Source organism: Myotis davidii, unplaced genomic scaffold (genome assembly GCF_000327345.1).
Source record: "Myotis davidii unplaced genomic scaffold, ASM32734v1 scaffold299, whole genome shotgun sequence".
Lineage (NCBI taxonomy): Eukaryota > Metazoa > Chordata > Mammalia > Chiroptera > Vespertilionidae > Myotis > Myotis davidii.
In genome coordinates this window covers 4,920,728-4,945,509 of record NW_006293088.1, presented here as the reverse complement: position 1 = coordinate 4,945,509, position 24,782 = coordinate 4,920,728, and the positions used below count along the sequence as shown (strand labels likewise).

Genomic DNA, 24,782 nt, shown 5'->3' with positions numbered 1-24,782 from the left:
TAAGTCCATGCTGTGGGCACCCCCTGCAGGGGCCTGCTGTGTGGAACCCACAGGTTCAAGGAAGCCTGGAGTAGTGGGGGGCGGTTTCCTCAAAGAGGCGCTTTGTCACTGGTGATGGGCACAGAGCCCTCCCCGCCTGAGTCCTTAGGCCTCCCTCACCACCCGGGCTCTGGGCATTTGTCCCCTCTGTCACGCTGCTGACCGCGGGCTGGGACTGTGCAGCTCAGAGCTCACCTCTCTGGGCCCACAGTCACTTTCCATGAGGTGCGTGGTGAGGTCACAGGTGGTGGTGATGTCACTGTGGTTTGGGGGTGCATGCCCAGGAGGAGGAAGTGTCTGTTTTCTGACGGGTCTGGAAGACTAGCTTTCCCTCTGCCTTGAGGGTGAGCGATGCTGGGGGGGAGGAGGTGTACAGAAGGGGGCAGCTGTTTAGGAGGCCCCAACGTCCTTCTCCCGTCCGGTCTCTGCCCTGTTTCCTGTTGCCGGTGACCCACACGCTCTACCTCTCGGAGCCTCCGTGTGGGTTAGCAGAGGAGAAGGGTACGAGCTGGCTCCTTCTCACGTGTCACCTGTGAGGCTTGTGATCACTAGACTATTGATCCATTGCTAAAATAAGAAGGCCCGTTAGCAGCTTGTTCACACCAAGTGTCCAGGCCCCAGGCAGGCCAGCTGCCCAGACTCAGTGGGCATGCGTGGGGAGTTGCAGTGTGAGTCCCTCTCAGGAGCGCTGGGCCTCAGGAGGCCTGCTGACCCCTTGCTCTGTCCCTGTTTCGGAGCCGGGTCCTGGGCTGACCGGGCCGCTCCGACCAGGGTCAGCGCAGAAATCCCCAGGGGGTTTTGTTTGTTTGGCTTTGCCATCCAGACAGTGGCCCACCCGGCTGTTTCAGTCTGAGCCCGGCCTGCAGTGGGTATGGCACATGTGGCCACGGGTTCAGGGAATTGAGTGGGCCTGAGGGTGAGCACGAGCGGAAAGGGTTTGGGGGCAGGCGGGCAGGGCGTCTTCCTGGTCATCGTGGGAGGCCTTCTCAAATGCCGGGCGGGGGAGATGCCCGAGGGCTGGGAGTCTGGGGTCCGAGGCCCCATCCTGGCTCGGCCTCTGGCTCGGGGGGTCTTGGCCACTTCCCTTATCTCTGAGCCTCAGCTGCCCCAGCTGGAAACGGACCAGCAAAGACCTCACCCTCCTCACTTTAGAGGCCTCTGGCCCCACATGTTGCACCGGGGGAGGTGGTGAGGGGAGCTGGTGGCTATGGGCAGGGGTGGTGGGCAGCTCTGGCCTCACAAGACCCCGCCCAGAAGGCCAGGCCTGGACTTGACAGTGAGTCTCCAGGGAAGGGCTCCCAGCACTTGCCTAGTTAGGGGGACCCCTGCCTGTCCTTCCTCCTGCTGGCCCGCAGCTTGGCTTCCGTCTGCCACTCACAGAGGCTCCAGTTCAGCTTGTCCCTGGTGAGCCTGTCGCCTGCTGCTCCAGTCTCTGGATCCACAAGCCCCCAATCCTCCCTGCAATATTGAGCCCCCCTCCCCGCACCTCCTGGCATCATCCCCCCATGTCCTCTCACCCACCCCTCTCCATACCCCATGGCTTCACTCTCTTCCTGGTCTGGCCCCTTGGTCACTGCCATACATATAATTCATGTCAGAGAGGGAAAGAAAGATAGAAACATCCATGATGAGAGAGAATCATTGATTGGCTGCCTCTTGCACCCCCCCTACTGGGGCATATGCCCTGACTGGGAATCAAACCGTGACCTCCTGGTTCATAGGTCGATGCTCAGCCACTGAGCCACACTGGCCAGGCTCTTGTCTCCTTTTTGACTCTCCTCCCACAACCTGCCCCCCTTCAGGCCCTCTTTCCACAGTGACCACACAGGGGTCGTTCTAAAGGCTGAGCCCTGCGGATGAGCAGGGTTGGATGAGTGGGTACCAGGAGTAAGACAGGCAGGAATAGCAGGGAACAAGAGCTAAACCGTTTTACTTGGAGCAAAAAGCTAGTTAGGGGCAGTGACAGCTGCTCTGGGGCCAGTGTATGGGAGTAGTGATATCAATTATATTTAAAGAATTGTACCAACTGTTACCTTTGGAGTGCTTAACTAAACACTGTAAATGTGTGACCTCATTGATCCTCACTACAGTGAGGTGTGTGCTGTTATCAGCTCCATTCAACAGATGAAAAGGTGGAGGTGTACTAACCTCTTTTATTTAAAAAAACACAAACACAACTCCTCCGATGCTGCCCACCAGTAAGGAGGGCGGGGGGGCGTCTGGATGCGGAGTCAGACATTTTGACCCCAGAGTCCATGCTTTTGGCTACCACACTCACCTCCTTTCAGGAGCTGAGGCACTGGGGAGCCACCGATAGTTTTTGAGCAAGGGAGTTACCCGAACAGAGAATATATTAGGAAGATCACTCTGTCCTCATGGGCAAGGACAGGCTATTGCAATCGTTTAGGCCAAAGCTCTGGACTGAGGGAGTAGCAGCAGAATAGGGAGGAAGGATGGAAGGCTTCATAGAGGAGGAGGCCTTTGGACTGGACCAAAGACCTAGGAGGGAGCAGAGGCACCCAGGAGGTAGAGGATGTGTCCCTCTCCACCCATCCTGCAACATGAGGCCCTTCCGGCCTCCGCCCGCCTCAGCCCAGGCCAGTCTGGTTCTGACCAGTGTCAGCCTCCTGTGTTCCTGGAGCTCCTGGGGCCAGCCCTAGGGGAGCCAGGCCTCGGTCACCCGGCCACTGCTGGCTGCGCATGACTGGGCAGGGCTAGCCTGCTCATCTTCGGAGTTAGCTGTGATTCCCCCCGACCACCGCGCCCGGCAGAGGAGCAGGTTCCCTGGGGATCTGTCTGACTGCAGTCACAGCACCTGGGGACCTCTGGCACCTGTCTGACCTGAGCTTTGGCTTCCTCAGTGGTAAGAGGGGGACAAAAGTGTCCCTCTGTCACGTCCCACGGGGACTGGGAGACCCTGGGAGAGTGCAGTGAACTGAGGGCTCGGGTGTGTCAGGCAAGGGCCAGTGCACTGCATGCACCCAGTGCCTTCATCCTCACAACCGCCTGGGATGGGGTGGGAGGGACCATCACTGACCCCATTTTGGCGGAGAGGTAGCGAGGCCCAGAGGCCACCCAAGGCGGCTGGGCCCCAGCGCTCTGTTAAGCCACCACCCGGGACGTAACGGTGGGTGGTTGGCTACAGTGGCCTCTGAAAGGTGCCACTCCGTCTCCCCCCACTGGGACACCTCCCCCTCTATAGCCCATTTCCTGCCCAGTTCTCATGTGAACCCAACTCATTCAGCTAATGGAAATGAAAACTCTTCTATTCAACAATTCCACATCAGTAGGCACCTGCTATGGGCTGTGCCCTGGGCTGGGCGTAGTGATGAGTAATAAAAACCCTGTGAGCACTGATCACCTCGCTCTGCCGGCCAGCACCGTGCCGAGCGCTTTACATAAGTTGACTCAGTGAATCATAACAGCCCTCTGTGGTGGGCACTGTTTTTGTCCCCATTTTATAGATGACAAAACTGAGGCTGTGAATGACAGAACGGGGATTACAACCTGGGTGTCTGGCGTAGAGGTCACACTAGCGTGTGCAGAGGGGGTTGTGGTCCCTGCCCTGCGGGGGAGACACAGGGAAATAGTCAACCAAAAAGTGGTCTGGACGGTATAGAGAGACACCCAGGCTGTCGCTGGAGCCCCGAGGAGGGACCTTGGAGCCCATCTTGGGGTTCGGAGAAGGTTTCCTTGAGATGATGGTGGAGACGACTTTTGAAAGAAGCTGCAGAGTTAGCCCTGCAAAGGGAGAAGCAGAGGGAGTACCTGCGTGGAGGAGAGTGAGGGAGCCGGCGCTGCTCTGGATGAGCGGCCATGGGAGATGCTGGCAGGGCGTTCAGGACTGTGAGTTTGGCCTGAGGGCAGGGGAGCTGCTGGGAGTTTTAAATCAGGGCCGGACTTGGATGTAGGAAGGTGGCTTCGGGTCCATTGGGAACGGCTGGGACCAAGAGTGAGGAGGCTGAGCCGGCAGGAGATGCTGAGGGAGGAGAGGGAGCCATGGGGAGACTGAGGAGGCGATATTGACAGGCCTGAGCTGGGGGGGGAGAGCGAGGGGGGGGGTGGGAATGGAAAGGGTTGCGGTGTTCTCTGCAACTAGACTGAGGGTTCCTTGGGGGCAGGCACCACGCCCTGGAACCGGATACCAGCCCGGGCTTCCTGTCTGCCCCCAGCTCACTTCTGAAGGCACATCACAGGCAGCAGGGTGGCAGTGGGATGTGTCACCCCGAGCCACCCCCTGTGATGTGGTTGTCCTCCCTCTCCGTGACGGCAGATGAGCCTCCGTAGCCTGGCCCTGGCGTAGTCTCTGTGTCAACCTGGCCCGATGTGGCTGCACTCACAGTCCACGGGGCTCCCGCAGACCCCCTAAGATGGAGGCCCAGCCGGCTTTGCTGCTTCTCACCACACCCGGGGCCCCAGGGACCTGCCATGCAAAGGAAGTGGTTTCTGTATTGCTCGAAGACAGTTGCCACCTGTGTGGGGGGCCCTGGGGCGCTGGGCAGACACCTGTGCCCCTCCCACAGCTTCACGGTCTGCCTCTGGGGCCCTGGGGACTCTTTAGCCTGGGAGAGTGGTGGGACCGCCCGCACCCTGCTCACTGTGGGTTCCCAGAGGAGCCACTCCCCATCTCTGGGCCTTTGTCTGCAAAATTACCACGGAGAGTCCTGGCCGGTTTGGCCCAGTGGATAGAGCGTTGGCCTGTGGACCAAAGCATCCCAGGTGGCAGGCTCCTCCCTGACCTGGGCCCTGGTCAGGGCTCCTGCAAGAGGCAGCCAATCGATGTGTTTCTCTCACATCGATGTTTCTCTCTGTCTTTCCCTCTCTCTTCCACTCTCCCTAAAATTTAAATTGAAAAATATCCCCGGGTGAGGATTAACAATAATAGAGGATTACAGAGAAAAAGTTGTCTGAGGCAGGTGTAGCTCTGACCCGCTCCTGTTTGCTGCTTGCTGGCCGTGTGGCCTCTGACATGGTGTTGGTGTCGAATCTCCGGACCGTCTCCACATCTCTAGAGTGGGGTACACTAAGCTCATGGAGCTGGAGGAGGGGTGACGTGAGAGAATGCATGTGAGCGTGCCCAGCACCGTGCCTGCGCACAGTAGGTGCTTCTCCTGGGTCTGACCAGTCTCCGTGAGTCTTTCCGGCTCTGTGAAGAGGCTAAACCTGAGAGACACCCTATTCCCAAAGCCCGGAGCTTCTCCCTGTGCCTCCTTCCTGCCTCATCCCGGTCCTCTCTTAGCTGGATCCCTGCCCGGGGAGCTCCAGGGAGCTCCAGGGAGGCCCAGAGTGTGACCCCTTCCCAAGGGTGCTGCCATCAACGGGGAGGCTCCAGACAATTAAAAAGCTGAAGACCCAAAGGTGCTGCGGTAACAGTGGCAGGAAAAACAGAGGGCCCTGTAGCTTAGTGCTTCTAGATGACACCGTCTTGGTGGCGGCCTCTTCTTCCTTCCCCAGGCCCGTCCTTGGTCTTCCTCTCTCTCTGTCTATTTATAAATAGGGGAAGGGACTGAGGGCCCCCCCTATGGGGTACACGCAGGGTCTTGGTCAGAGAGGAAGTCAGTGAGCTGGTGCAGGGTTGCCCAATTGCCCAGCGAGAGCTGATGCGGACGTTGGGGCCAGAGACCTGCGTGGCCGCCCGCTCTGCCCCTCCCTGGCTGAGGGCCCTGGTGCAGGGGCCACCTTGAACTGGTCTCTTTCCCCACCCCCAGCAGCTGGCTGTGGCTTCTGATCCTCTGGGGTGAGAGTGGGGAGAGCTCGGGAAGGCGGGGAGCAGCGGGCAGGAAAAGTCTTGCCCGACTCACCAGGTAGGTCTTGTCTGGCTGTAGCTCTGCCTCAGGCTCACTTTCTTTCAGGGACTCTCGGCGACATTGCTGTCCTTTATCCTGGACACTGTGTCCTTTGGCCATTTAATGGACTACAGCTACTGACCCAGATTCATTATTTTGGGGTCCCATTACTCTTCTAGGTGTTCCTCTTGATGAAGTCCCTTGGAGACAACCTGAGGCCAGTACCCTAGGAAACTCACATCTGGCCTGGGGGACTGTCCCCCTCCCTCTGCCCCAATAAGGCCCCCACCCACTGTCACAGGGACTGGCCTGTCATAGCCTCCTGACATTAGGCTTCTGCAGGACTGGCCTGGGGCCAGCCTGTGGTGACCCCGTAGCTCTAAGGGTCACAGGTTAACTTCTCTACACTTGTCCCTTCCTCTGCAAGGCTCCCCTGGGCCATCTAGCACCTCGCGAGAACTGCACAGCTTGCCCGGGTCTTGTCCTCGCCTAGGCCTTCTCAGCTAATGCCAGGCAGAAGGAGCCCAGCTCTGATATTCCGTTTGGCCCAGGGTACAGCTCAGGGCCTTAGCACAGCCTCTAAGCTCCCCCGTGGATTCCCCGAGGGCCTGGGAGAAGGTGATGAACCCCCTGCCTTTGCTCCTGCAGCAACCCCAGGAGGAGGCAGGGCAAAGCGTCTGGCACCATTTCATGGGTTAACAGTGTTGAGGCTCAGGGAGCAAGTCACATCCCCACGGCCTCTGGGACCAGCCCGTGTGCCAGATCTCTGACCTCAGTCGAGTGCTGCTCCTGCCAGGGGTTTGTGTACCTAGGAGGGCAGCCTTCGCGGCTCTCTCCTCCCAGGCCACCTGCTCAGGGTGCCCACGCCCTGGAGAGGGGAGGAGGGGCAGAGGCTGGGGCATGGAAGCCGTACTCCAAACCCACTCCACCCCCACTCCACACCCACTCTCAGCCTGGCCTCAGCCCCAGCCCCCATCTCCTGCTCATTCAGTTTTTCCACCTCCTGTGGTGGGCCACCTCCCACCAGCACGCCTGTGGTCTCGCGAGGGGTTGAGCTTGTTGACACCCATCTTTAAGAAGCCGAAGCTGGAGAGGGCTTAGAGCACCAGCCAGGCTCCTGCTGCCATTTCACAGACGAGAACACTGAGGCAGCCAGTGCCCACAGTAGAGGTGGTGTCTGCGGAGGGGAGGGAGGGGCTTTGGGGTGGGCCTGGGGGTTGAAATCCAGTCTTCTGAGGTGGGGGACACACAGGTGTGTCAGCTTGATGCTGGGGAAGAAATTAGGCCAGAGGTGAGGAGTCTCTTTGAGGCTCAGTTTTCTCATGTGACTTGGGAACCATGGTCATACCCATGTCCCTGTGCTGGGATGAGGACTCAGAGAGACAGGGATGCGCGGGACGCTGCACAGTGCCTGCTGGGAGCCAGCTTCCAGGAGGACGTGCTGCATGCCACTGTGTTCGTCTCCCAGCGCCCTTGCCCTCGCCTGCTCCGGCCCCGCTGCCCTGGCTTCCCGGCTGCACCGAGCCCACCCGGCACCTTCTCCCTGTTGCTCCTGGCCCCACCTTGCTTTTCCTTTTTCCTGGGCTCCCACTGCCACCTCACATATTTCTACTGTGTGTGTCTCAGTCTCCCCACTAGAGCTCAGCTCCCCAGGGCAGGGACGTGGACGTGTTCGATGCTGTCTGCCCAGCACCTAGAATAACAGGTGCTCAGTACATATGAATGAATGAATGAGTGAGTGTTTCCGCCTTTGCCCCTGACTTTTTCCACTATTAAATGGGAAGACACTGAAATGTCTTTAAGGCTCCTGAGCTGCTGCACCTCAATCCTGCCCCCACTCTGGGCCTCCACCCCACTTCCTGGCTCCCGGGCATCTTTCTAGCACTTGGCACAGCTGTGGATCAGACTCCTACCTTTGCACCTGTGTCCCTGCTCCTGCTATGGGGCTGCCAGCCAAGGATGGGCCCTCTCAGGAGCCCAGTGACCGGCAGTTCTGGGAAGAGCTGGGTCTTAGGTCCTGAGTGTCCCTGCCTGCTGGTTCTGTGGTTTTGGGGGGTCTCCTGGGAACCTAGGACAGAGCTGAGGTAAGAGGCTGTTGGCCTAAGACGGAGAGGAATTCCCTGCATTGGTGTGTGTGTGTGCGCGCGCATGCACACGCCTGGGCGAGAGAACATGTGTGTCCATGGGAGTCAGCACCCGAGTGTCTGCTTGTCACAGAAGTAGACAGTGGGGGCTGGTGGCATTGCAATGACTCAGGGATGAAGGCGGAGGGTGGATCCCAGAGCTGCCTCCTTCAGCTGCCCTGAGGAGGGGACCAAAGATTTCTCCAGTGGGAACAGAGCAAGAGTCACATCCCAGTCCCATCTCCTCCTCCTCCTCCCTGGATGAACTCAGACAAGTGATCTGGCCTCGGCCTCCCCGAGCTGTGAAGTTGGCACACGCCCACTGACTTCTGGGGGTGGAAGTGGGAGTCTGTATAGTGCCTGCAACCTTACCTGGCACACGGGGAGGTGCTTAACAGATAGCCCATTGTTTTCCTCCCTCCCGGAAGGGCCATCACTCAGTGCAGGTGACTCCCGCCCTAGGAGGACAGAGGCCAATGTTAAAGGGGAAATGGGGCCACAGACCCTGATGTGAGGCAGCTCTGAGGCCTTTGGTGGGTGAGGGGTGGGCCCTGACAGCACATCCTCCTCAGCCTGCCACCAACCCTGGGATGGCCCCGAGCTTTGGGAGACCAGGAGGTGGCTTTGCTTCTTTCTATCTCCATTTCCTCATCTGTGAAATGGGCACAATCAGACCTGTCTCACAAATTGGATGTTAGATGGTCCTTCCTTTCATCCTTCCTTCCTACCCTCCTTTCATCTGTCATCCTTTCATCTATCACTCCCTGTCAACCAATCTATCTATGTATCTATCATCTATCTATCTATCCATCTATCATCTATCTATCCATTATCTATCTATCATCTATCTATCCATCTATCACCTATCTACCTACCTACCTATCTATCTATCTATCTATCTATCTCTCTATCTATCTCTCTATCTACCTATCATCTATCTTCTCCAACCTCCCACCCCCACTGGGCACCCATTGCCCACCTGTTACATGGGTGGTTAACGCTCATCAGTGATTTCCAAGCTTCCTCCTGGACCCTGTATTTTGAAAGCTTCGATCTGTTAAACATGCTGAGTGAATCAACTACTATCCACTTAGTTCCTCATTTTAAAATGTCAGTCAGCACTCCGCTGTGGGTGGGTGGTGCCTGGATCTGAACCTCCCCAACACCAGCCAAAGGAACTGGAAGCTTCCATAGCCCCGCGTTTCCCAGAGGCTGCTCGCCACGTTCCGGGGACCTCCAGGGACCCCCGCCCGTGTGGCCCCTGCGGTGACCTGGCTCTGAGGCTGTGTGGCCTCTGCTCTGGGGCCTGCAGCGCTGGGAGTGACCTTTTGTCCCGCTCGGCCAGGGGCTTTCTGTTCCTCATTGTTTAGCCATGACAGGGCTGTGGGTTGTTTTTTTTTTCTTTTTCTGTCCAAGAGGATAAACAGGCCTAGAAATTGCTCAAGAGAGGACCCACCCTCTTCACACAGAGCAGCGGGAGGAAGTGTGGGGAAGGGCAGCGAGAGCAAGATTCAGAGAGGACTGGACCCTGAGGGGAGGCTGCTGGGCAGTGCTGGAGGCCGGCCGCCTGCCTTTGCCCAGGAACCCTTGGCCTGTGGGTGTAGAGAGAGCCCAAACTTGACCAAGGCAGGCCCTTCCCCATCAGGCTCTCTGGGCCTGACGGGAAGTCCTCCTCCAGCCGGGCAGGCCCCCCTGGGCTGCATGCCGGGAGCCCCTTTGGTCCTATGGTTCTCTGGCCCCACAGGAATGAGGGCCTCCCCTAGTTACTGCCTGGGTGCTTGTGGGGATGCAGGGTCCATGAGACCCTTGGGGCCACCCTGCATGGCCCCTGCCCGCCTGGGGCATGCTCTGAGGGGCGGGCACAGCCGCTTCCCTGGGGGAAGCTCCGCACAGCAGCTGCCTGCAGGGAAGGCCATGCTGGGGGGTATGGGGGGCAGTCAGGCCCTCCACCCCCCGCCCCAGGTCTCCTCCGTGTGCCTCTCCCCCAGGTCGTCTTGCTGCCTCTGGGTGTCAGCTAACAGGTGTGTTGGGCAGAGGAGCGTCAGAATCACCTGGGAGGGTCTCTTTTTCTTTTTTCACAGCTTCCTGGGCCCACCTTGAGCCTCTTGTGCCCTGTTTGTTGGGCGGGAGTCGGCATGAGGCCAGGGGCTTGGGACACGGGCAGTGGCCCCGCCCCAGCTGTGTGGAGCCTGATATGGGGCCTTGCTTTCCCCTCATTCAGGTGCCTGGCAGCCTGCCCCAGGGCCGAACGGAGGGAAGAATTGGGATGAGTGTGTATGTGTGTGCATGCATGTATGTGCATGTGTGTGCATGTATGTGCATGCGTGTGCAGCCATGGCATGGGAGCTTACAGTCCGGACGGGAATGGAAGTTATTTTTTAGACTCCGTGTTTAGACTCTCTCCCACCCTCACCAGAGCTGACTACCTGGGGTGACTGCCTGGGCCTGGGCCTGGGCTGAGCGGGGGGGGGAAAGGACTTCAGCTGGCAGCGTGGTGGGTGCTCCCATGTTGGGCTTCATGTCCAGGTGCAGCTCAGATCCCTCTGGGAAATGGCATTGGCGTGAAGCCTGCTGCTTGGATTAGTGAGCCCTGGGTGGTAGCAGCGTCACCCCCAGCCTGCAGCCTCAGGGCGTCCATTTAGTGGGGACAGGCCTGTGTGCCAGGACCCTGAGGGAGGAAGGTCAGGGCTCGGGGTACTAGTGATTACTCAGGGTGGGGTGTGGGCAGGGGAGCCTTGAGGCAGAGGCTGCTGTCAGAGGGACAGTGGGGTTTTGTCAGGGGAAGCAAGAGGCTGTTCCAGGGGGAGGACAGCTCAGGCAGGAGCGCGGTGGGGGAGGAGCTGCAGATTGCGGGGCAGCTGGAACCCTGGCCTCGGGGTTGGGGGTTGTCCAGGAGCCAGGACGGGTCTGGGACAGCCATCAGGCCGAGCAGGGAAGGAGCTGGGTTTCCGTTCTCAATGCAGAGCCAGCCGAGGCCCAGCTGCAGCAGGATGGGCGGGGAGCGGAGCGTGAACTCCACCCAGCAGCCATCCACCTGGAGGCCGGGTCACTGTCAGGCAGCACCATGGCAGCTGGCGGGTGGGCGCTCTAGGGGGTCTGCCTAGAGCACCTGCAGCACATAGACAACCCCTGGCAACCTGTCAGTGCTCGGGAAATGGTAGCCATTGTTACTGTCATCCACAAATGCTCATCTGCTGAGCGCCAGCTCTGCCGGGGGCTGCATGCTGGCAGCTGAGGGTCCAGAGTCGGTGAGGCCATCACTCCTGCCCTGTGTATTGCAGACATGTGTGTGTGTGTGGAGGGGGGGGTGCGCACGCACGTGCACATGCACCCATGCAAAATGGGAGAAGAAGTAGGTACCCCATTTCAGCACAATGAGATGATTGTTTGGAGAGGCTGCATCTAGCGTTCAGAGAGAGCCCAGAGGAGGAGGAACCTGAATCAGCCTGGGGGAGTCAGGGAGGGCTTCCCAGAGGAGGCAGTAGTTGGTTAGAAGGACAAAGGGGCGATTTCCAGGTGTGGGAAGGAGGGAGGAGGCATCCTAGGCAGAGGGCCACATTGTGCTGAGCACTGTGGGTCTCCGTGACTGAGGCCACTGCCTTTGGGGCACTGCCCTGTGTAGTGGTGGGGGCCAGCCTCACCCTCCGGCCAGCTGGCTCAGTGTCTCCACCTGCAGACATGGGTGTGCCACACTGAGGGCGGAAGAGGGGAGGAGAAAGGAGGCAGGGACTTTCCCTTCTACCTTCCCCTTGCCCCTCACCCAAAGGGAGAAGTCAGGCCCTCTGTCCATTCACCGGTGAGCCCCAGAAGGGACTTGTGGGACACAGGATGGGGATCTGGGTGTCGGGCGTGGCCAAGCTGATGGCTGTCCTTCTTCCCCCTTCCAGGTGGCATTCACCCCCTACGTTCCGGAGGACGGAAGCTCGTGCCAGCAGAGAGAATACTATGACGAGAGGGCCCAGATGTGCTGCAGCATGTGTCCTCCTGGTGAGGGACCACCCTGGAGCCCTGGCCCTCAGACTGGCCGGTTCCTGGGGGCTGGTGCCTGGGAGGGAGTGTGTGTGTGAGGGTGGAGCGGGCAGGGTCATAGCTCTCAATTCTTCCTGAACTCCTTCTAGTTCCGTGACTCAGCCCTACGGTCCCTCTTGCTTCTGGGGCCTTGCATATGCTGTTCCCTCTTTCCAACTCCTTTTCCCTGGAAACCCCCTACTTACCTGTTAGACCTAGCTTAGATGGCCCCAGGTGGAGAATTTTAGCCAAATATAAAGAAGAAAGGGGCCGGCAAACCAGTTCTCACTAACGTGTGATTGACTAATGGACAGGCGGTTTTGATGGTGGAATTCCAGGCATCTGGAAGGAGCAGAGGGGAGGATATTTTATGATCAGAGGGGGTTCAGAGATGGAGTGGCAGCTGGTATTTGCTGGATGTGAGATGAGTCGATGGAGGAGTTGGAACCCCATCAATAGCCTTCGCAGCTCCACCACAGATCTCTGGGGTTCTGGGGAACAGTGGATGAGCTCAGGGTCTGGGCAGCAGCCAACTCCCCTGAGACCACTGGCCCTGGCTTTCTCAGGCTACCACGTCCAGTCTTCCTGCACCAAGACCTCAGACACCGTGTGTGCCCCCTGCGAGGACAGCATGTACACCGAGCTCTGGAACTGGGTGCCCGAGTGCTTGAGCTGTAGCTCCCGCTGCAGCCCTGGTGAGTAGGCCCAGAGCGAGGGGTGGGCCCCAGCATCCTCCCCTGGGCACCTGGACTCCAGCCCCTTTGGCTGAAAGCTGATGTGGGTTACCCCCGACCTGCTGCTCCATGCCCCGGGGCATGAGGTTACGTGGGCACAGTTCTTTACTATGTACCCAGAGCATGTTCATCCTTCAGTGCCCCATGGGGCGGGCCAGCCAAGAGCCGCGGTGGGAGAACTGTGCCCGCTGTAGCATTGAGGGAGTTGTGTCTTGCTTGTGCCGTGGAGCGGAAGGAGACTGCAAGCCATGGAACTCCGTGGGGAGGGGAGGGACCCATCGCCTGTTGGAGAGCAGAGCTGTCTGAGGGTGGTGGACTGGCTGGGAGGGCAGAGTGGCATGGCTATGAGCAGGGCCAGTGGAGGCAGGAATGACCCTGGTCCGCCCTCTCGCCCCTCCAGAACTGGTAGAAGCTCAAGCCTGCACCCGGATGCAGAACCGCGTGTGCGCCTGCAGGCCCGGCTGGTACTGCGTGCTGAAGAGCCCGCACAGGTGCCAGGCGTGCGCACCGCTGCGCAAGTGCCTCCCTGGCTTCGGTGTGGTCAGACCAGGTACGGGTCGGGCAGCTGGCCTTGGGGTCCCCCTTGAGTCTCTCCTCAGGGACATCAGCTCCTCAGCTCATCCTGGGAACATTGTCAGTGGTGGCCTGCTATCCATTAGGTGCCTGATTAGGTACCTACTGTGTGCTAGGCCCTGGGGATCCAGAGACGGATCAGATTAAGCCCTAAGCTGCTGGAAAATCAGGTGGTGCCCCAGGAAGGTGAACCCATGTGACCCCGGAGACCAGGAAGTCACCAGAATTGGTTAAAGGACAAACTCCCCAGCTGTGTGTTTGTGTGCACGCATGTGCGTGCATGGTGTGTGTGTGTGTGTGTGTGTGTGTGTGTGTGTTTTCGGAGGTAGAGGTGCAGACAGTTCTACGGCTCCTCTGACTTCCCCTAGGGGTTCAGTGCCAAGGCCTCCCTGTCCCACAGAGCATCTGAGTTGGTGACAGGTCCCAATTTTTCCTTGAAGGAACCCCAACATCGAATGTGGTGTGTGCTGCCTGTGCCCCAGGGACCTTCTCGGACACAACGTCATCCACAGACACTTGCAGGCCCCATCGGTTGTGAGTGCCTGAGCCCCTTGGTTCTGGGGGAGCAGGGAGGGTCTGCCCTGGGTGATGGAAGGTCTAGAACACACAGTGGTGGTGTCATCGTGCCTGAAACCCCCACTCACGCCCTTGAGTTGCCGAGGCCTGTTCAGTGCCAGGACGGGTTCATCTAATGGTGGGCGGGTCCCAGGACAGCACGGTGAACAGTAGCCTTGCCCTGGAAGTCAAGACTGAGTGGGGAGCATGAGGACGGGGGCAGGTGAGGACAGAAAGGGTTGGTCCTAAAAGATGGCAGGCACGTCCTCACTCCCTCATCCATGCTGCTGGGACCCTTGCCCTCTGAGCTGTCTCCCACAAGGGAGCCCAGCCACCCCGAGCCGTCCTGTCCTCTGCTGCCTCCTGACCAAGCGCCTCCTTTCCCAGCTGTGAGTCGACGGCCATCCCTGGCAATGCAAGCATGGACGCGGTCTGCTCGTCTGTGCTCCCCTCCCTGCGTGTGACCACAAGCTTAGCCCTCAAGCCCCAGGCAGCGTCCACAAAATCCCAACCCATGGAGCCCACTCCAGGACCCAGCACAGCTGCCAGCATGTCTGTCCTGCTCCCTGTGGTCCCAAGTGCCCCGGCCGAAGGGCTCAGCACCGGGAACATCTCTCTGCCAGTTGGTAAGTCACCAGAGGCCCATTCATCCTTCCTCCCTCCCACTGCAGACTCACTGAGAGCCCGCTGTGGGCTGGATGCGCACTGTCCGGGAGGCAGGTGGCAGTGAGACTTGTCTCCTCCCAGGACCTGGTCCTGGCATTGAGGGACCCCGAGTCGAGAGAGGCGGGCTTAGCTATTTTTAAAATTTTAAATAATAATGATTGGCTGCCTCCTGCGTGCCCTCCACTGGGGATCGAGCCCGCAACCCAGGCATGTGCCCTCACCGGGAATTGAACTATGACCTCCTGGTTCATAGGTCGATGCTCAATCACTGAGCCATGCCGGCCAGGCTGGGCTCAGCTTTTATCTCAAAGTGGAGGTGGTCTCCTGGTTGTTGGTTCTGATGAACCATCGGGCTGTGAAGATAGTGGCTGAGCCACGTCACCTCGTGGGCTGTCCGTCTGGGGTTAGGGACTACAGCAGGCTTGGACGGTCAAGCTGGTGGCCCTCGAGCTTGTCTGGCACACAGTTTTGGGTTTGTTCGTGTTGTAATGGAATGCCGGACCTCTGGCCTGGGCTTGCCCTCACCTGGGACAGCCCCAGCCATCTTTGGTCACCGACTGACCTGCCAGGCCCCTGGTAGAAGTCGGTGTGCTTTTTGCAGCTGGTTTGAGCTTCTCCTTTCCTTCCAGGACTCATTGTGGGTGTGACAGCCTTGGGACTGCTAATGATAGGGCTGCTGAACTGTGTCATCCTGGCCCAGAAGAAAAGTAAGATTCCGTTCCTTTCCCCTGTACCCACTTGTTCAGGAAGCTGGGTGCCTGCTGTGAGGCAGGGTCTGGGCATAGCCCGAGGGCTCAGACAGAGCTGGGTGCCGTAGACTCTGTAGGAGCTTAGAGCCTGGGAGAGGGCACTTCTGCTAACTTAGCTACTGAAAGGCAGGCTCCATGAGGGCGTCCCAGGGGGAGGAGTCCAGGACTCTTGTGGGGCATTCTGGGGGGAGTCAGGCCTCGGGGGCAGGTGGGGTTTGAGCTGGGTAAGATTTCAATGGGGGGCTGTGTGCAGGAAGGGAAAGGCGTGCTCAGCAGAGGACAGGCGTGAGCCAAGGTGCAGAGTTTGGGGGGAAAGCAGTTGCGGGGATAGAAGGGAATGGAATAGTGCAGAGCCAGCTGGAGGGCTGGGTGTGAGGCCTTTGCGTGCCTTGTTTGGTAGATAATTATTTCCCTGTTGGCTGAGTCTACTCCCACCGGTTCTGCTTGGGCCCCATGCTGCCCTCCTAGTTAGAACAGCCGTGGCCCAAGGAAGACACTGTCCCTGACTTGTCCCCTCTCCCCTTTGCAGAGAAACCCTTCTGCCTGCCTGGAGACACTAAGGTGAGTGCCCCTCCCCTGCTCTCCTTCCAGGAAGCAGTGGGTTCTGTAGGTGGGTCTGTCCAGGGCCAGGTGGTGTGCAGACCCCTGGGAGGTGGAGGAAAGGCCAGCCAGGGCTGATCGAGGAGACCGAGTGTGAGATGCCACGGCAAGGAGCAGGGGTTAGTGGTGTCCGTGGCAAGCATGTGGCCATGGACCTGTGGTGTGACCTTGGGCAGCCATGAAATGGCTTGTGGCTCCGTTTCCTCACCATTAAACGGGGACAGTGATGCTCAGGGGCTGGACCATCCACTCAGCTGGCAACAATTCTCAGCATCTCTGTGGTGCTTACACAGCACTTCCTCAAAGAGCAGTGGTTTTCAAACTGAGTGCCAAGGTACCCTGGTGTTCCACGGAGGGGCCTGGGGGTCATCTTTGGGATTGAGATGGTGGCTAGAGGGCTGGGCTCTGGGTCCCCCTTCTTCAACCAAAGCAGCTCACCTTAGATCTTTTTTTTTTAAAAAAATATATTTTATTGATTTTTCACAGTGAGAAAGGGAGAGAGATAGAGAGTTAGAAACATCGATGAGAGAGAAACATCGATCAGCTGCCTCCTGCACATCTCCTACTGGGGATGTGCCCGCAACCCAGGTACATGCCCTTGACCGGAATCGAACCTGGGACCTTTCAGTCCGCAGGCCGACGCTCTATCCACTGAGCCAAACCGGTTTCGGCTAGATCTTTTTTATAAAGTAGGGTCTGTGACCAGTTTCCATCAGGAGGGCATTTGGCCACAAGTAACCGAAAACATAAGGGTTACTTAAAGCAAAAGGGCTTTATGTTGCTCACATGCCAAGAGGTCAAGGGATCAATGGCTGCTGGAATAGTTCAACTGCATCCTTTGAGAGGTGGTAGGACCCTGGGCTCTGCCATCTTTAGTGTCTTGGCTTTTGTTCTGTTGCTTGTGGCTTCATGTCATGAGAGGGTGATCACCACTTCCTGTGACCTCAGGTTTGAGGTGGGCAGAAGAGGGGGTCATGGCCCGTCATGGTGCCTTTTATCAGGAAATCAGCACTCTCCCAAAAGCCCTGGGTAGACCTCTCCTTTTGTCTCATTGGCCTGAGTGGTGTCACGTGACCACCCGTAGCTGCAAAGGAGTCCGGGAAATGGGGCGCTTTGCTTTCCCAGCCTCGGTGGTGGAGGAGGACAAGGGAGAGGGCTTGGGAATGGGTGTGGGGTGAGCCAGTACACAGTGGCTTCTGCACTCCTGCATCTGGTAGGCAGGGCAGGGTTTATACCTGTTTTTATAGATGAGGGAAGAGCTCCCTCCAGGTCCCCCGTCCTGCTGGGCAGGGTCCCGCAGCCTCGGTGCCATCACCCTGTCCTGTCCTTGGTGGCTGTCCTGGGCTTTGCGGGCTGCTCAGCAATAGCGCTGGCCTCTCCCCAGTGGATGGCAGCAGCCCTGCCTCCAAGGAGTGACAGTCAAAGATGTCTCCAGACATTGCTAATGCCCCCCGGAGGGCAGAGCCACACCCAGCTGGGAACCACTGTGCTAGGGAGCACCTCAGCCCCGGGCAGCCCAGTGCCAGAGGCTTACACAGGCCTTGGGACTTGGTAGGGACCAGCGACTGATTTCAGGTCCAGATTTTGTGGACAAGCAAAGAGGAAGTGACTTGCCCAAGGCCACACGGCACCGTGTCTCTGGACTCCCGGCTCTGCAGCATCCCAGCAGATGGGAGCACTGGTTTGGGAGCTCAGACATTTTCTCATTCCCCCAGGGTGCGAATGCCACTCCTTCCTTTTTCTGGCTTCCATTCGGTGACACTGACGGCCGCTGAGGGGTGGCACAGAGGGCACGTGTGTCCTCCAGGCTCCTCCCCAGCACCCAGCTGTCACGTCTTCTCTCCTTCCTGGCCAAGTGTTTCCCAACACCCAGTGCAGTGAGCTGGCCCAGGTGTGACCCCGCAGCCTCCATTCCCCTGTCCCTACACAGAGTTCTGTGTTCACTGAGTATGAGCAACACAGCTACTATTTTGGAGAGCTGTTGTGTATAGAGTGGGTGCTGGAAACGGGCCCTCTGGGCAGGGCAAAAACCGAACCCCGGATTTGTGGTGTTAGCTCATTTCTGTGCCATAACACTCCCACCGTCCAATTTCCAGCTGCCCAGTGTGGACCTGGAAAGACTGACGCACAGGTCTGAGCTGGCCGTGCGCTTGGCTGCTGAGCCCGTGTGCCAGGCTCGGTGCCTGTGCTGTGGTTCTGACTGCAGTGAGGTGCCCAGTACCCCCTTTCCCAGATGAGGAAACCGAGATTCAGGGAGGTTCTGTTCCCCGTATAAGGTCAGGCTGCTAGGGAAGTGACAGAGCCCAGGTTGGAAACTCAGTCTGAATCTGCAGGTTTGGCCGGGCCAGGCACTTAGGGCTGCTCCAAGCCCCCCGAGCCCCCACAGGCCTGCCCTCAGAGGCTGGTCACCTCCCCAGATGCCTGCCCTTCAGTCCCCAGGCTCCCACTCCCTTGCTTAGCCTGTGCCCACTCTGCTCCTCGGCCGCTGGCTGTGGTCCCTGCAATGAGGCTGCCTGGTCACACCCCAGGTCTAGGATGCTGGGGCGGAGAGTGCATGACTCAGCTCCTCCCCGTCCCTCCTGCTGCGGAAGGAACCCCAATGCCTGGCAGGACAGTGGCTCCCCCTCTTTTAGAAAAGGTCAGCGTACCCTCATATGTGAGCTCACCCACAGTCACCCCCACAGACACACTCGTGCACCGCTCACATTTAATAACGAGAGTGGGCATTTATGAGGTGCTGGACGTATGCCAGGCACAGTCTGAGCGTTACTTATCCCCACAGCCGTGCTGCGACACAGGCGGTGAGATGATGGCTCGTTTTACGGCCCAGGAAACTTGGGTCCAGAGCTACTGGGTAACTTTCCCAAGATCACACAGCTCATGCGTGGCCTGGGACACAAACCTAGGAATGCCTCTCTTCACCACGCCCAGCCGACGTGCTCACATGTCCCCCAAAGACATGTATGTGTGTGCACTTCACATGCCTTCACACCGGTACACGCGGGTGTGTGAACCTCATGGACGCACACTCGCACGTGCAGACAGACATGGACCCTCGTCCGGAGGACCTAGTGGTGGCTCTGCCAGGGTCTCGGCATCCAGGGCAGGACTGGGCTGGGAGGGGCTGGGAGGTGAGGAGGAGCTGGCTGGCTGGGGTCCTGGTTTTTTGCATGAACTCCCTCAGCAGCTGGGACTCCCTTTCTGGGGTCCCAGCCCAAGGAGCAGCACTCAGGATTTTTCTGCCCCACTCAGAGCCTGTCTGAACTTTGCAACTTGTGGCTTTGCGGGAGGGAGGCAGCTGTGACCTTTGGGGGTTTCTGTTCTGTTGGGCCTTGGCCACCGGCAGAGGAACGTGAAAGCCCCTTCTCTGGGGGTTGTGAGGAATGACATTTGGATGCGCCCCCTCTCCCTCCTGCCCCCCTGTCCCAGTTCAGGGCAGGGCTGGGAGTGGGCAAGTTCAGCATGAACTAGAAATCTAGAAGTGCCCTCCTTCCTTTGAAAACTGGGGGAGGGGTGCGCCAGGGAGTCAGGACACTGTGGCAAGTCACCAGCTTGGGGCCACTGTTCTGGGCTGGTCCTGCCCCTCCTGGACCAGCTGTGTGATTCAGAGCAGGGGACACACCCTCTCTGGGCCTCCATGGCCTCTGGGGCTGCTTTAGAAGGATCCTCCTTGGAAGAGCCTATGAGCTGGCCTAGGGATATTGAGGGGTTCTCGGGGCTCAGGTGCTGAGGGGCCACAGCCATTGTGGGCGGGGCTGGGGGCCAGGGCTCAGTCCCGGGAGGATGAGGTATTCTGCCTCTGCTCAGAGCACACCTGGAATCTTCTGGAGCAGGGCCTTGGGGTCTCAGTGTTCCCTGGGGAGGGGGTCTAACGTGCCTGTGGCCCCCACCCCACAGCAAACGCTCACCCTTGGACCCTCACCTCTCTCTACCACGCTAAGATATATCTCACCAACCCTTCACTCGCCTCAGTTCTCATTTCACCCTCACCCTTGGCAGTGGGTGAAAGTGTGGCCCCTGATTTAACAAACCCTTGTATGGAACTTACTATGCGACAGCCGCTGTTCTGAGCACTTAACCATTTACTCGGCCATTCAGTCTTCACGATAACCCTAGGAGATGGGTTGTTATTCTCCCTTTATACAAGTAGATGAAAAATGGGGGCACAGAGAGGCTAACTAACTTGTTCAAGGTCACACAGCTAGGGAGTGATGAAGTCATGTTTGCACCCATGCGTCTGGCTGCAGAATCCATGCTCTTGGCTGCTGGGCCGGGCCACCCTGTGCTGAGGGGGTGGCCTTGGGAGAGTCACTCTCCTTCTCTGGGCCTCCATCCTGCCCCGCCTCTAAGGGGAGAACGATTTGGAGAACAGGGCCCTCTGAGCCCTGCCCGACGAGGGCTCACACTCCAGCAGGGCAGGCAGGTGCTCATCACAGAAACCGTAGAGGGCACACGTCCCGAAAGCACCTTGTGTGGAAAGAACATGCATGGTGGGCAGAAGCAAGTAAACTTCAGGGCTTGTGACACGGGGCGCCGATGGTGGTGAGGAGGAGGAAGGAGGAAGAAGGGGAGCTGGCTGGAGGCCTGACCGCTGTCCCTCCTCCCTTCCCCATCCAGCCTCACCTGCCTGCTGATAAGGCCCAGGTAGCTCCTGGCTCCGAGCAGCAGCACCTGCTGACCACGGCGCCCAGCTCCAGCAGCAGCTCCCTGGAGAGCGCGGCCAGCACTTCCCACGGGGGGACGCCCACCAGGAACCAGCCACAGGCGCCGGGCAGGGACCAGCCCAGTGGGTCTGGGGAGGCCCGTGCTGGCTCCGGGAGCTCAGGTAAGTGGCCCCGGCTTCATCCCCTCTTCGTGATTCTTCCTGCTTTCTAACTGAGCCCCTTCCGCCTGGGCCCCAGCTTCCAGCTCGGCCTGAGAAGCCCTGCACAATAGCCGTGGGTTGCCCCCCAGTGCAGCACGCAGCCACCAGGCACTTTGGGTTCTCTGAACCCCCAGTTCCCTCCCACCTTTGCCCATGTGGGTTCTTTCACCAGGAACACCCTTCCTTCTAGACAGCCCTAACTTGTCCTTTGAGTCTGATATCCAGGCAGGGTATAGAATACCCTATATAATAAAAGCCTAATATGCTAAGGGTCCAGTCATCCAGTTGTCCGTTCAATCAAGGCATAATGTGCTAATGATATGCTAAGGCTGCTCAGCCGCTCGCTATGATGTGCACTCACCACCAGGGGGCAGATGCTCCGACTGGTAGGTTAGCTTGCTGCTGGGGTCCGGCCATGCCCTGGAGCCCTCCCATAGTCCTTCCCTGGCTGGCCAACCTCCTGTGTCCTCCCTGGCCCCGACTGTGCAGTGGGGTCCCTCGGCCTAGCCTGCACCCTCTCGCAATCTGGGACCCCTCAGGGGATATCAGAGCCGGTTTCAGCCCGATCCCGCAGACCAGGCCAAGGGACCCCACTGGTGCACCAATTTGTGCACCAGGCCTCTAGCCTAATATAAAGTAGTAGTACATATTTTTGTATTTTTAGGGGATATTTATTAAAGCTGGGGAGGGTGAAACAAGGAAGGACCTAGGATAACTGGAGAGGGACTGTTTGGGGAAATGAGCCCAGGTGAGTTGCTTTGGCTCACTAAGAGGTCAGAGAAAGGGGCCTTGTGCTGCCCATTGCTACCCTGGTTGCACGCCTTGTGGGGTCCCTTAGAGTTTAGGAGATGCGTACTTGGGAAAGAAGAAGGGGAGGGGTGGTACAGGCGTGCTCCTGGGAGGTAGAGTGTCAGTATTACATATTAATGTTGCAGTATTACATTATTATATGATATCATTGTTTTATAATTCTGTAACATATTATAATATTAATATTGATTATATTGTATCGTCAAGGGAACTGAGGCCCAGAGAGTTTAAGCAGCTGTTCAAGGACACACAGCTTATAAAGAGAGAGCTAGGCATTCCCCCTGGGCTTGGGGGCGGGAAGCTACATGAATAGGGGATGCCTCCAGGGCTCCCCTGTGTGGCTTGTTGCCAGTCCCTTTGGGCCTGAGGCCCCAGGACCGGGTGTGAGTTCTGGAGGAGCATTTTGCCTGGATTTGGTCTGTGACAGGGATCACAGTGCTCAGTGGAGGGCGCCCCTGCAGGGGCCCCCGGGAAGCCTGGAGCTTCCTTGGGTGTGTTTGGTAGTCAAGTCTGCTGGCCTGCGTCTCTCCCGCTCCCCCACAGGATGGCAGTGGGCGTGGTCATTTCTAGATGCCCTCCCAGACGGTGCCTCGGGCATCTGAGGCGGCTCCTTAACCCCACTGAGCCTCAGCTTCCTCACCTAGAGATGAGCCATGGCGCCTCCTTGGCAGGGCTGCCACCCCTTCCCTACCTGTCACCCCACTCAGGTTGCTTCCTCCCCGGCTGCCCACATCAGCAAGGCACCCCGCTTCTGCTTCTCCTTCATGGCCTGCCCTCCTCATGTGATGTCTTGTCAGTGCCTCCACCCCAGCCTCAGAGCTCCCGGGGGACCATTGGGTCAGTGCCCAGAACACAGCAGGTGGCCCTGAATGTAGAATGAATGAATGAATGAACTGCGAATGTAAACTGTTGGTCTTCATCCACTTTTCTGATCCTTAGCGATACCTCTTCCACAGCCAGCCTGGTGTGGGTTCCTCCTTGCCCCGCTGTGTGGACCCCTGACCATGTCTGCCCACCCCTTCCACCCTCTGTTCCTTCTCTGTTCGCTCTCCTCTTGCCTCTCTGGCCTCTGCGATCCCCTTCTGTCCCTCCCACCCACACACCCAGCACCTCTCGCCATGCCGGCGTCAGGCACGCCCGTTGTGGTCCCCCTGTCCGCCCCCACCATGTCTCGTTCACAGTGTGCAAAGGCCATGGTGACTTTGGGTGACATTTGGGTGCCGTGCAGACTCAGGGTGGAAATTTCCTTCTGGCCCTGTGAGTTCAGCCCTCCCTTGCCCTGGCCTATTTGGGGTTGTCCTGAGAGAGGGGAGCTCGCCAGTTCTGACCTCCTCTCGGAGCCCCTGGAGTTGGGGGAGCTGGGCTGGGGGAGGACTGGAGAGTAGCCAGCCAGTCCTCCCTGCACTCTGGGCACCACACCTGTTTGCACTGAGCAGGTCCCCACAGTCACAGCAGCAGCTGTCACTTTTTGAGAGGCTCTTGTGCCTCCAGCCCCTTGTATTCCTCTCCCGCGCTCATCCGTCATTCTGTCCCACGCTGACCAGTTAGGAAACTCAGATGCCCGCAGGGGGTGGGTGGAAGGCGGGGTGAATCTCCGCCCGGAAGCCCTCCCTGCCAGCCGTGTCCAGGTACGTGGGCCCTCCGTGGCCAGATCTCCCACATCTGGCTCCCGAGGGAAGCCATAAATCAAATTTTAAAAACGTAAATTCCTGAATTTTATTTTATTTATTTTTTATTTTTAATGGAACCAAAGTTTATTGGGAGAAGCCATTCCTGGAAAAGGTGCGATTTGATTTGATTTTTAATTCCTGAATTTTAAATGTTGGCAGCCAATTCTCTTAAAAAACACGACCCTCAACGTGCCCAGCGCTTTCTCCCACATGTTGTAACCGGCCATTGGGCAGGGGACAGGCCATGATGGCCTCCCCCCTGCAAGACCCCGGCTGACCACCCTCTCCTCTTCTGCAGAGCCCTCCCCAGGCGGCCACGGGACCCACGTCAATGTCACCTGCATCGTGAACGTTTGCAGCAGCTCTGACCACAGCTCGCGGTGCTCCTCCCAGGCCAGCTCCACGACGGGGAACGCGGACCCCAGCCCCTCCGGCTCCCCGAAGGACGAGCACGTCCCCTTCTCCAAGGAGGAGTGCTCTGTGCGGTCCCCGCGGGGGGCCCCCGAGACTCTGCTGCAGAGCCTGGAGGAGAAGCCCCTGAACCTGGGCGTGCCTGACGCCGGCATGAAGCCCAGTTAACCAGGCCGGCAGGGGCCGCGTCGCCGCTGAGTGGGCTGGCCTCGGGGTCTCCCTGGCCCCCACGCCCAGCACTCTGGCTCCTTCGAGGCCACGTTCCTTCAGTGGCTTCCACAGCCTGGCAGGCAGGGAGGAGGCAGGGAGCGTCAGAGAGCCCTTCCGGTCATGGGCATCCGTCTCCCAAGGCTAGCTGGACGTGCTGGGCAGCCCCGCAGGTCCGGGTCCCTGCCGCTCTGAGCTGCCCCCTCGCTGGGCCTGTGGCCCTGGCTTCTGAAACCCTTGTTTCATCCCTGGGCTCTGGCTCCCTGGGAGGTGCCAGCGTCCAGAGAGGCCGTGGGGGAGGAGGGCGCTGTGGGAGTCATCCATGGAGAAGGGGCAGCCAGTCAGCCTGGATGCTGGGCCTGCAGGGTGGTCCCAGAGGGGGAGGGGCTGTCATCAGCCAGATGGCTCTGTGCAGGGTGGGGTCCCCTGGGTTAGCTAAGGACCCTTGGGAAGCACCTCAAATCCTTCCCTGCTGGTTCCACTTCCTGTATGTGGTATGAAAATCGGACCCCCAGAGGCCCAGCAGGCAGCCCGGGCAAGATGGCAGACCTCTAACAGGAAATCTAATTTCAATATGTGGCAGTTTAAAAACTCGCCAAAAAACCGTAAGCACCATGGAAACAAGCCAGCAGCACAACAAAGCCCGAGTCCCAGCGTGTGCCTTCTCTGCCTTTGACCTTCACTCCCCCCTTACCCAGGGCACCAGCCCTGCCGCCCGCCCTCCTGCGCTGTCCGGTGTGGGCTCCCGGGCCACACCTTGTTTCAGGGAATTTCAGGACCTGGAGACCCAGCTCCTGCAGCCATCTCTCTCCTTCTACCTCAGCCTGGACCTTCCTTTTTGGACTCCCGAGGGGTGCTCCTGTTCCCCCAACCTCCTCCCGCCGGTCCTGGAGTCCCAGGCCCCAGGGGAGCCGCGGGGCCACTTCAGTACTGTGCCTGTCGCCATCCCAGGCGGATGTGAGATGCCGGTGTGTGTGTGTGTGTGTG

At 58.8% G+C, this 24,782-nt stretch overlaps 1 protein-coding gene across 1 annotated transcript in view; it reads left to right on the top strand.

Moving 5' to 3' along the window:
• The window catches only part of TNFRSF1B (tumor necrosis factor receptor superfamily member 1B), a 45,950-nt gene extending 21,552 nt beyond the window's left edge, over nucleotides 1-24,398 (top strand). The window contains exons 2-10 of the mRNA XM_015565935.1: nucleotides 11,756-11,935; nucleotides 12,523-12,651; nucleotides 13,091-13,240; nucleotides 13,704-13,797; nucleotides 14,206-14,444; nucleotides 15,114-15,191; nucleotides 15,763-15,794; nucleotides 20,451-20,658; nucleotides 23,476-24,398. Of these exons, the coding sequence (XP_015421421.1) occupies nucleotides 11,756-11,935; nucleotides 12,523-12,651; nucleotides 13,091-13,240; nucleotides 13,704-13,797; nucleotides 14,206-14,444; nucleotides 15,114-15,191; nucleotides 15,763-15,794; nucleotides 20,451-20,658; nucleotides 23,476-23,756 (1,391 nt within the window). The 3' untranslated portion in view covers nucleotides 23,757-24,398. The remainder of the gene's footprint in view (nucleotides 1-11,755; nucleotides 11,936-12,522; nucleotides 12,652-13,090; nucleotides 13,241-13,703; nucleotides 13,798-14,205; nucleotides 14,445-15,113; nucleotides 15,192-15,762; nucleotides 15,795-20,450; nucleotides 20,659-23,475) is intronic.
• Nucleotides 24,399-24,782: the final 384 nt, after the last annotated feature.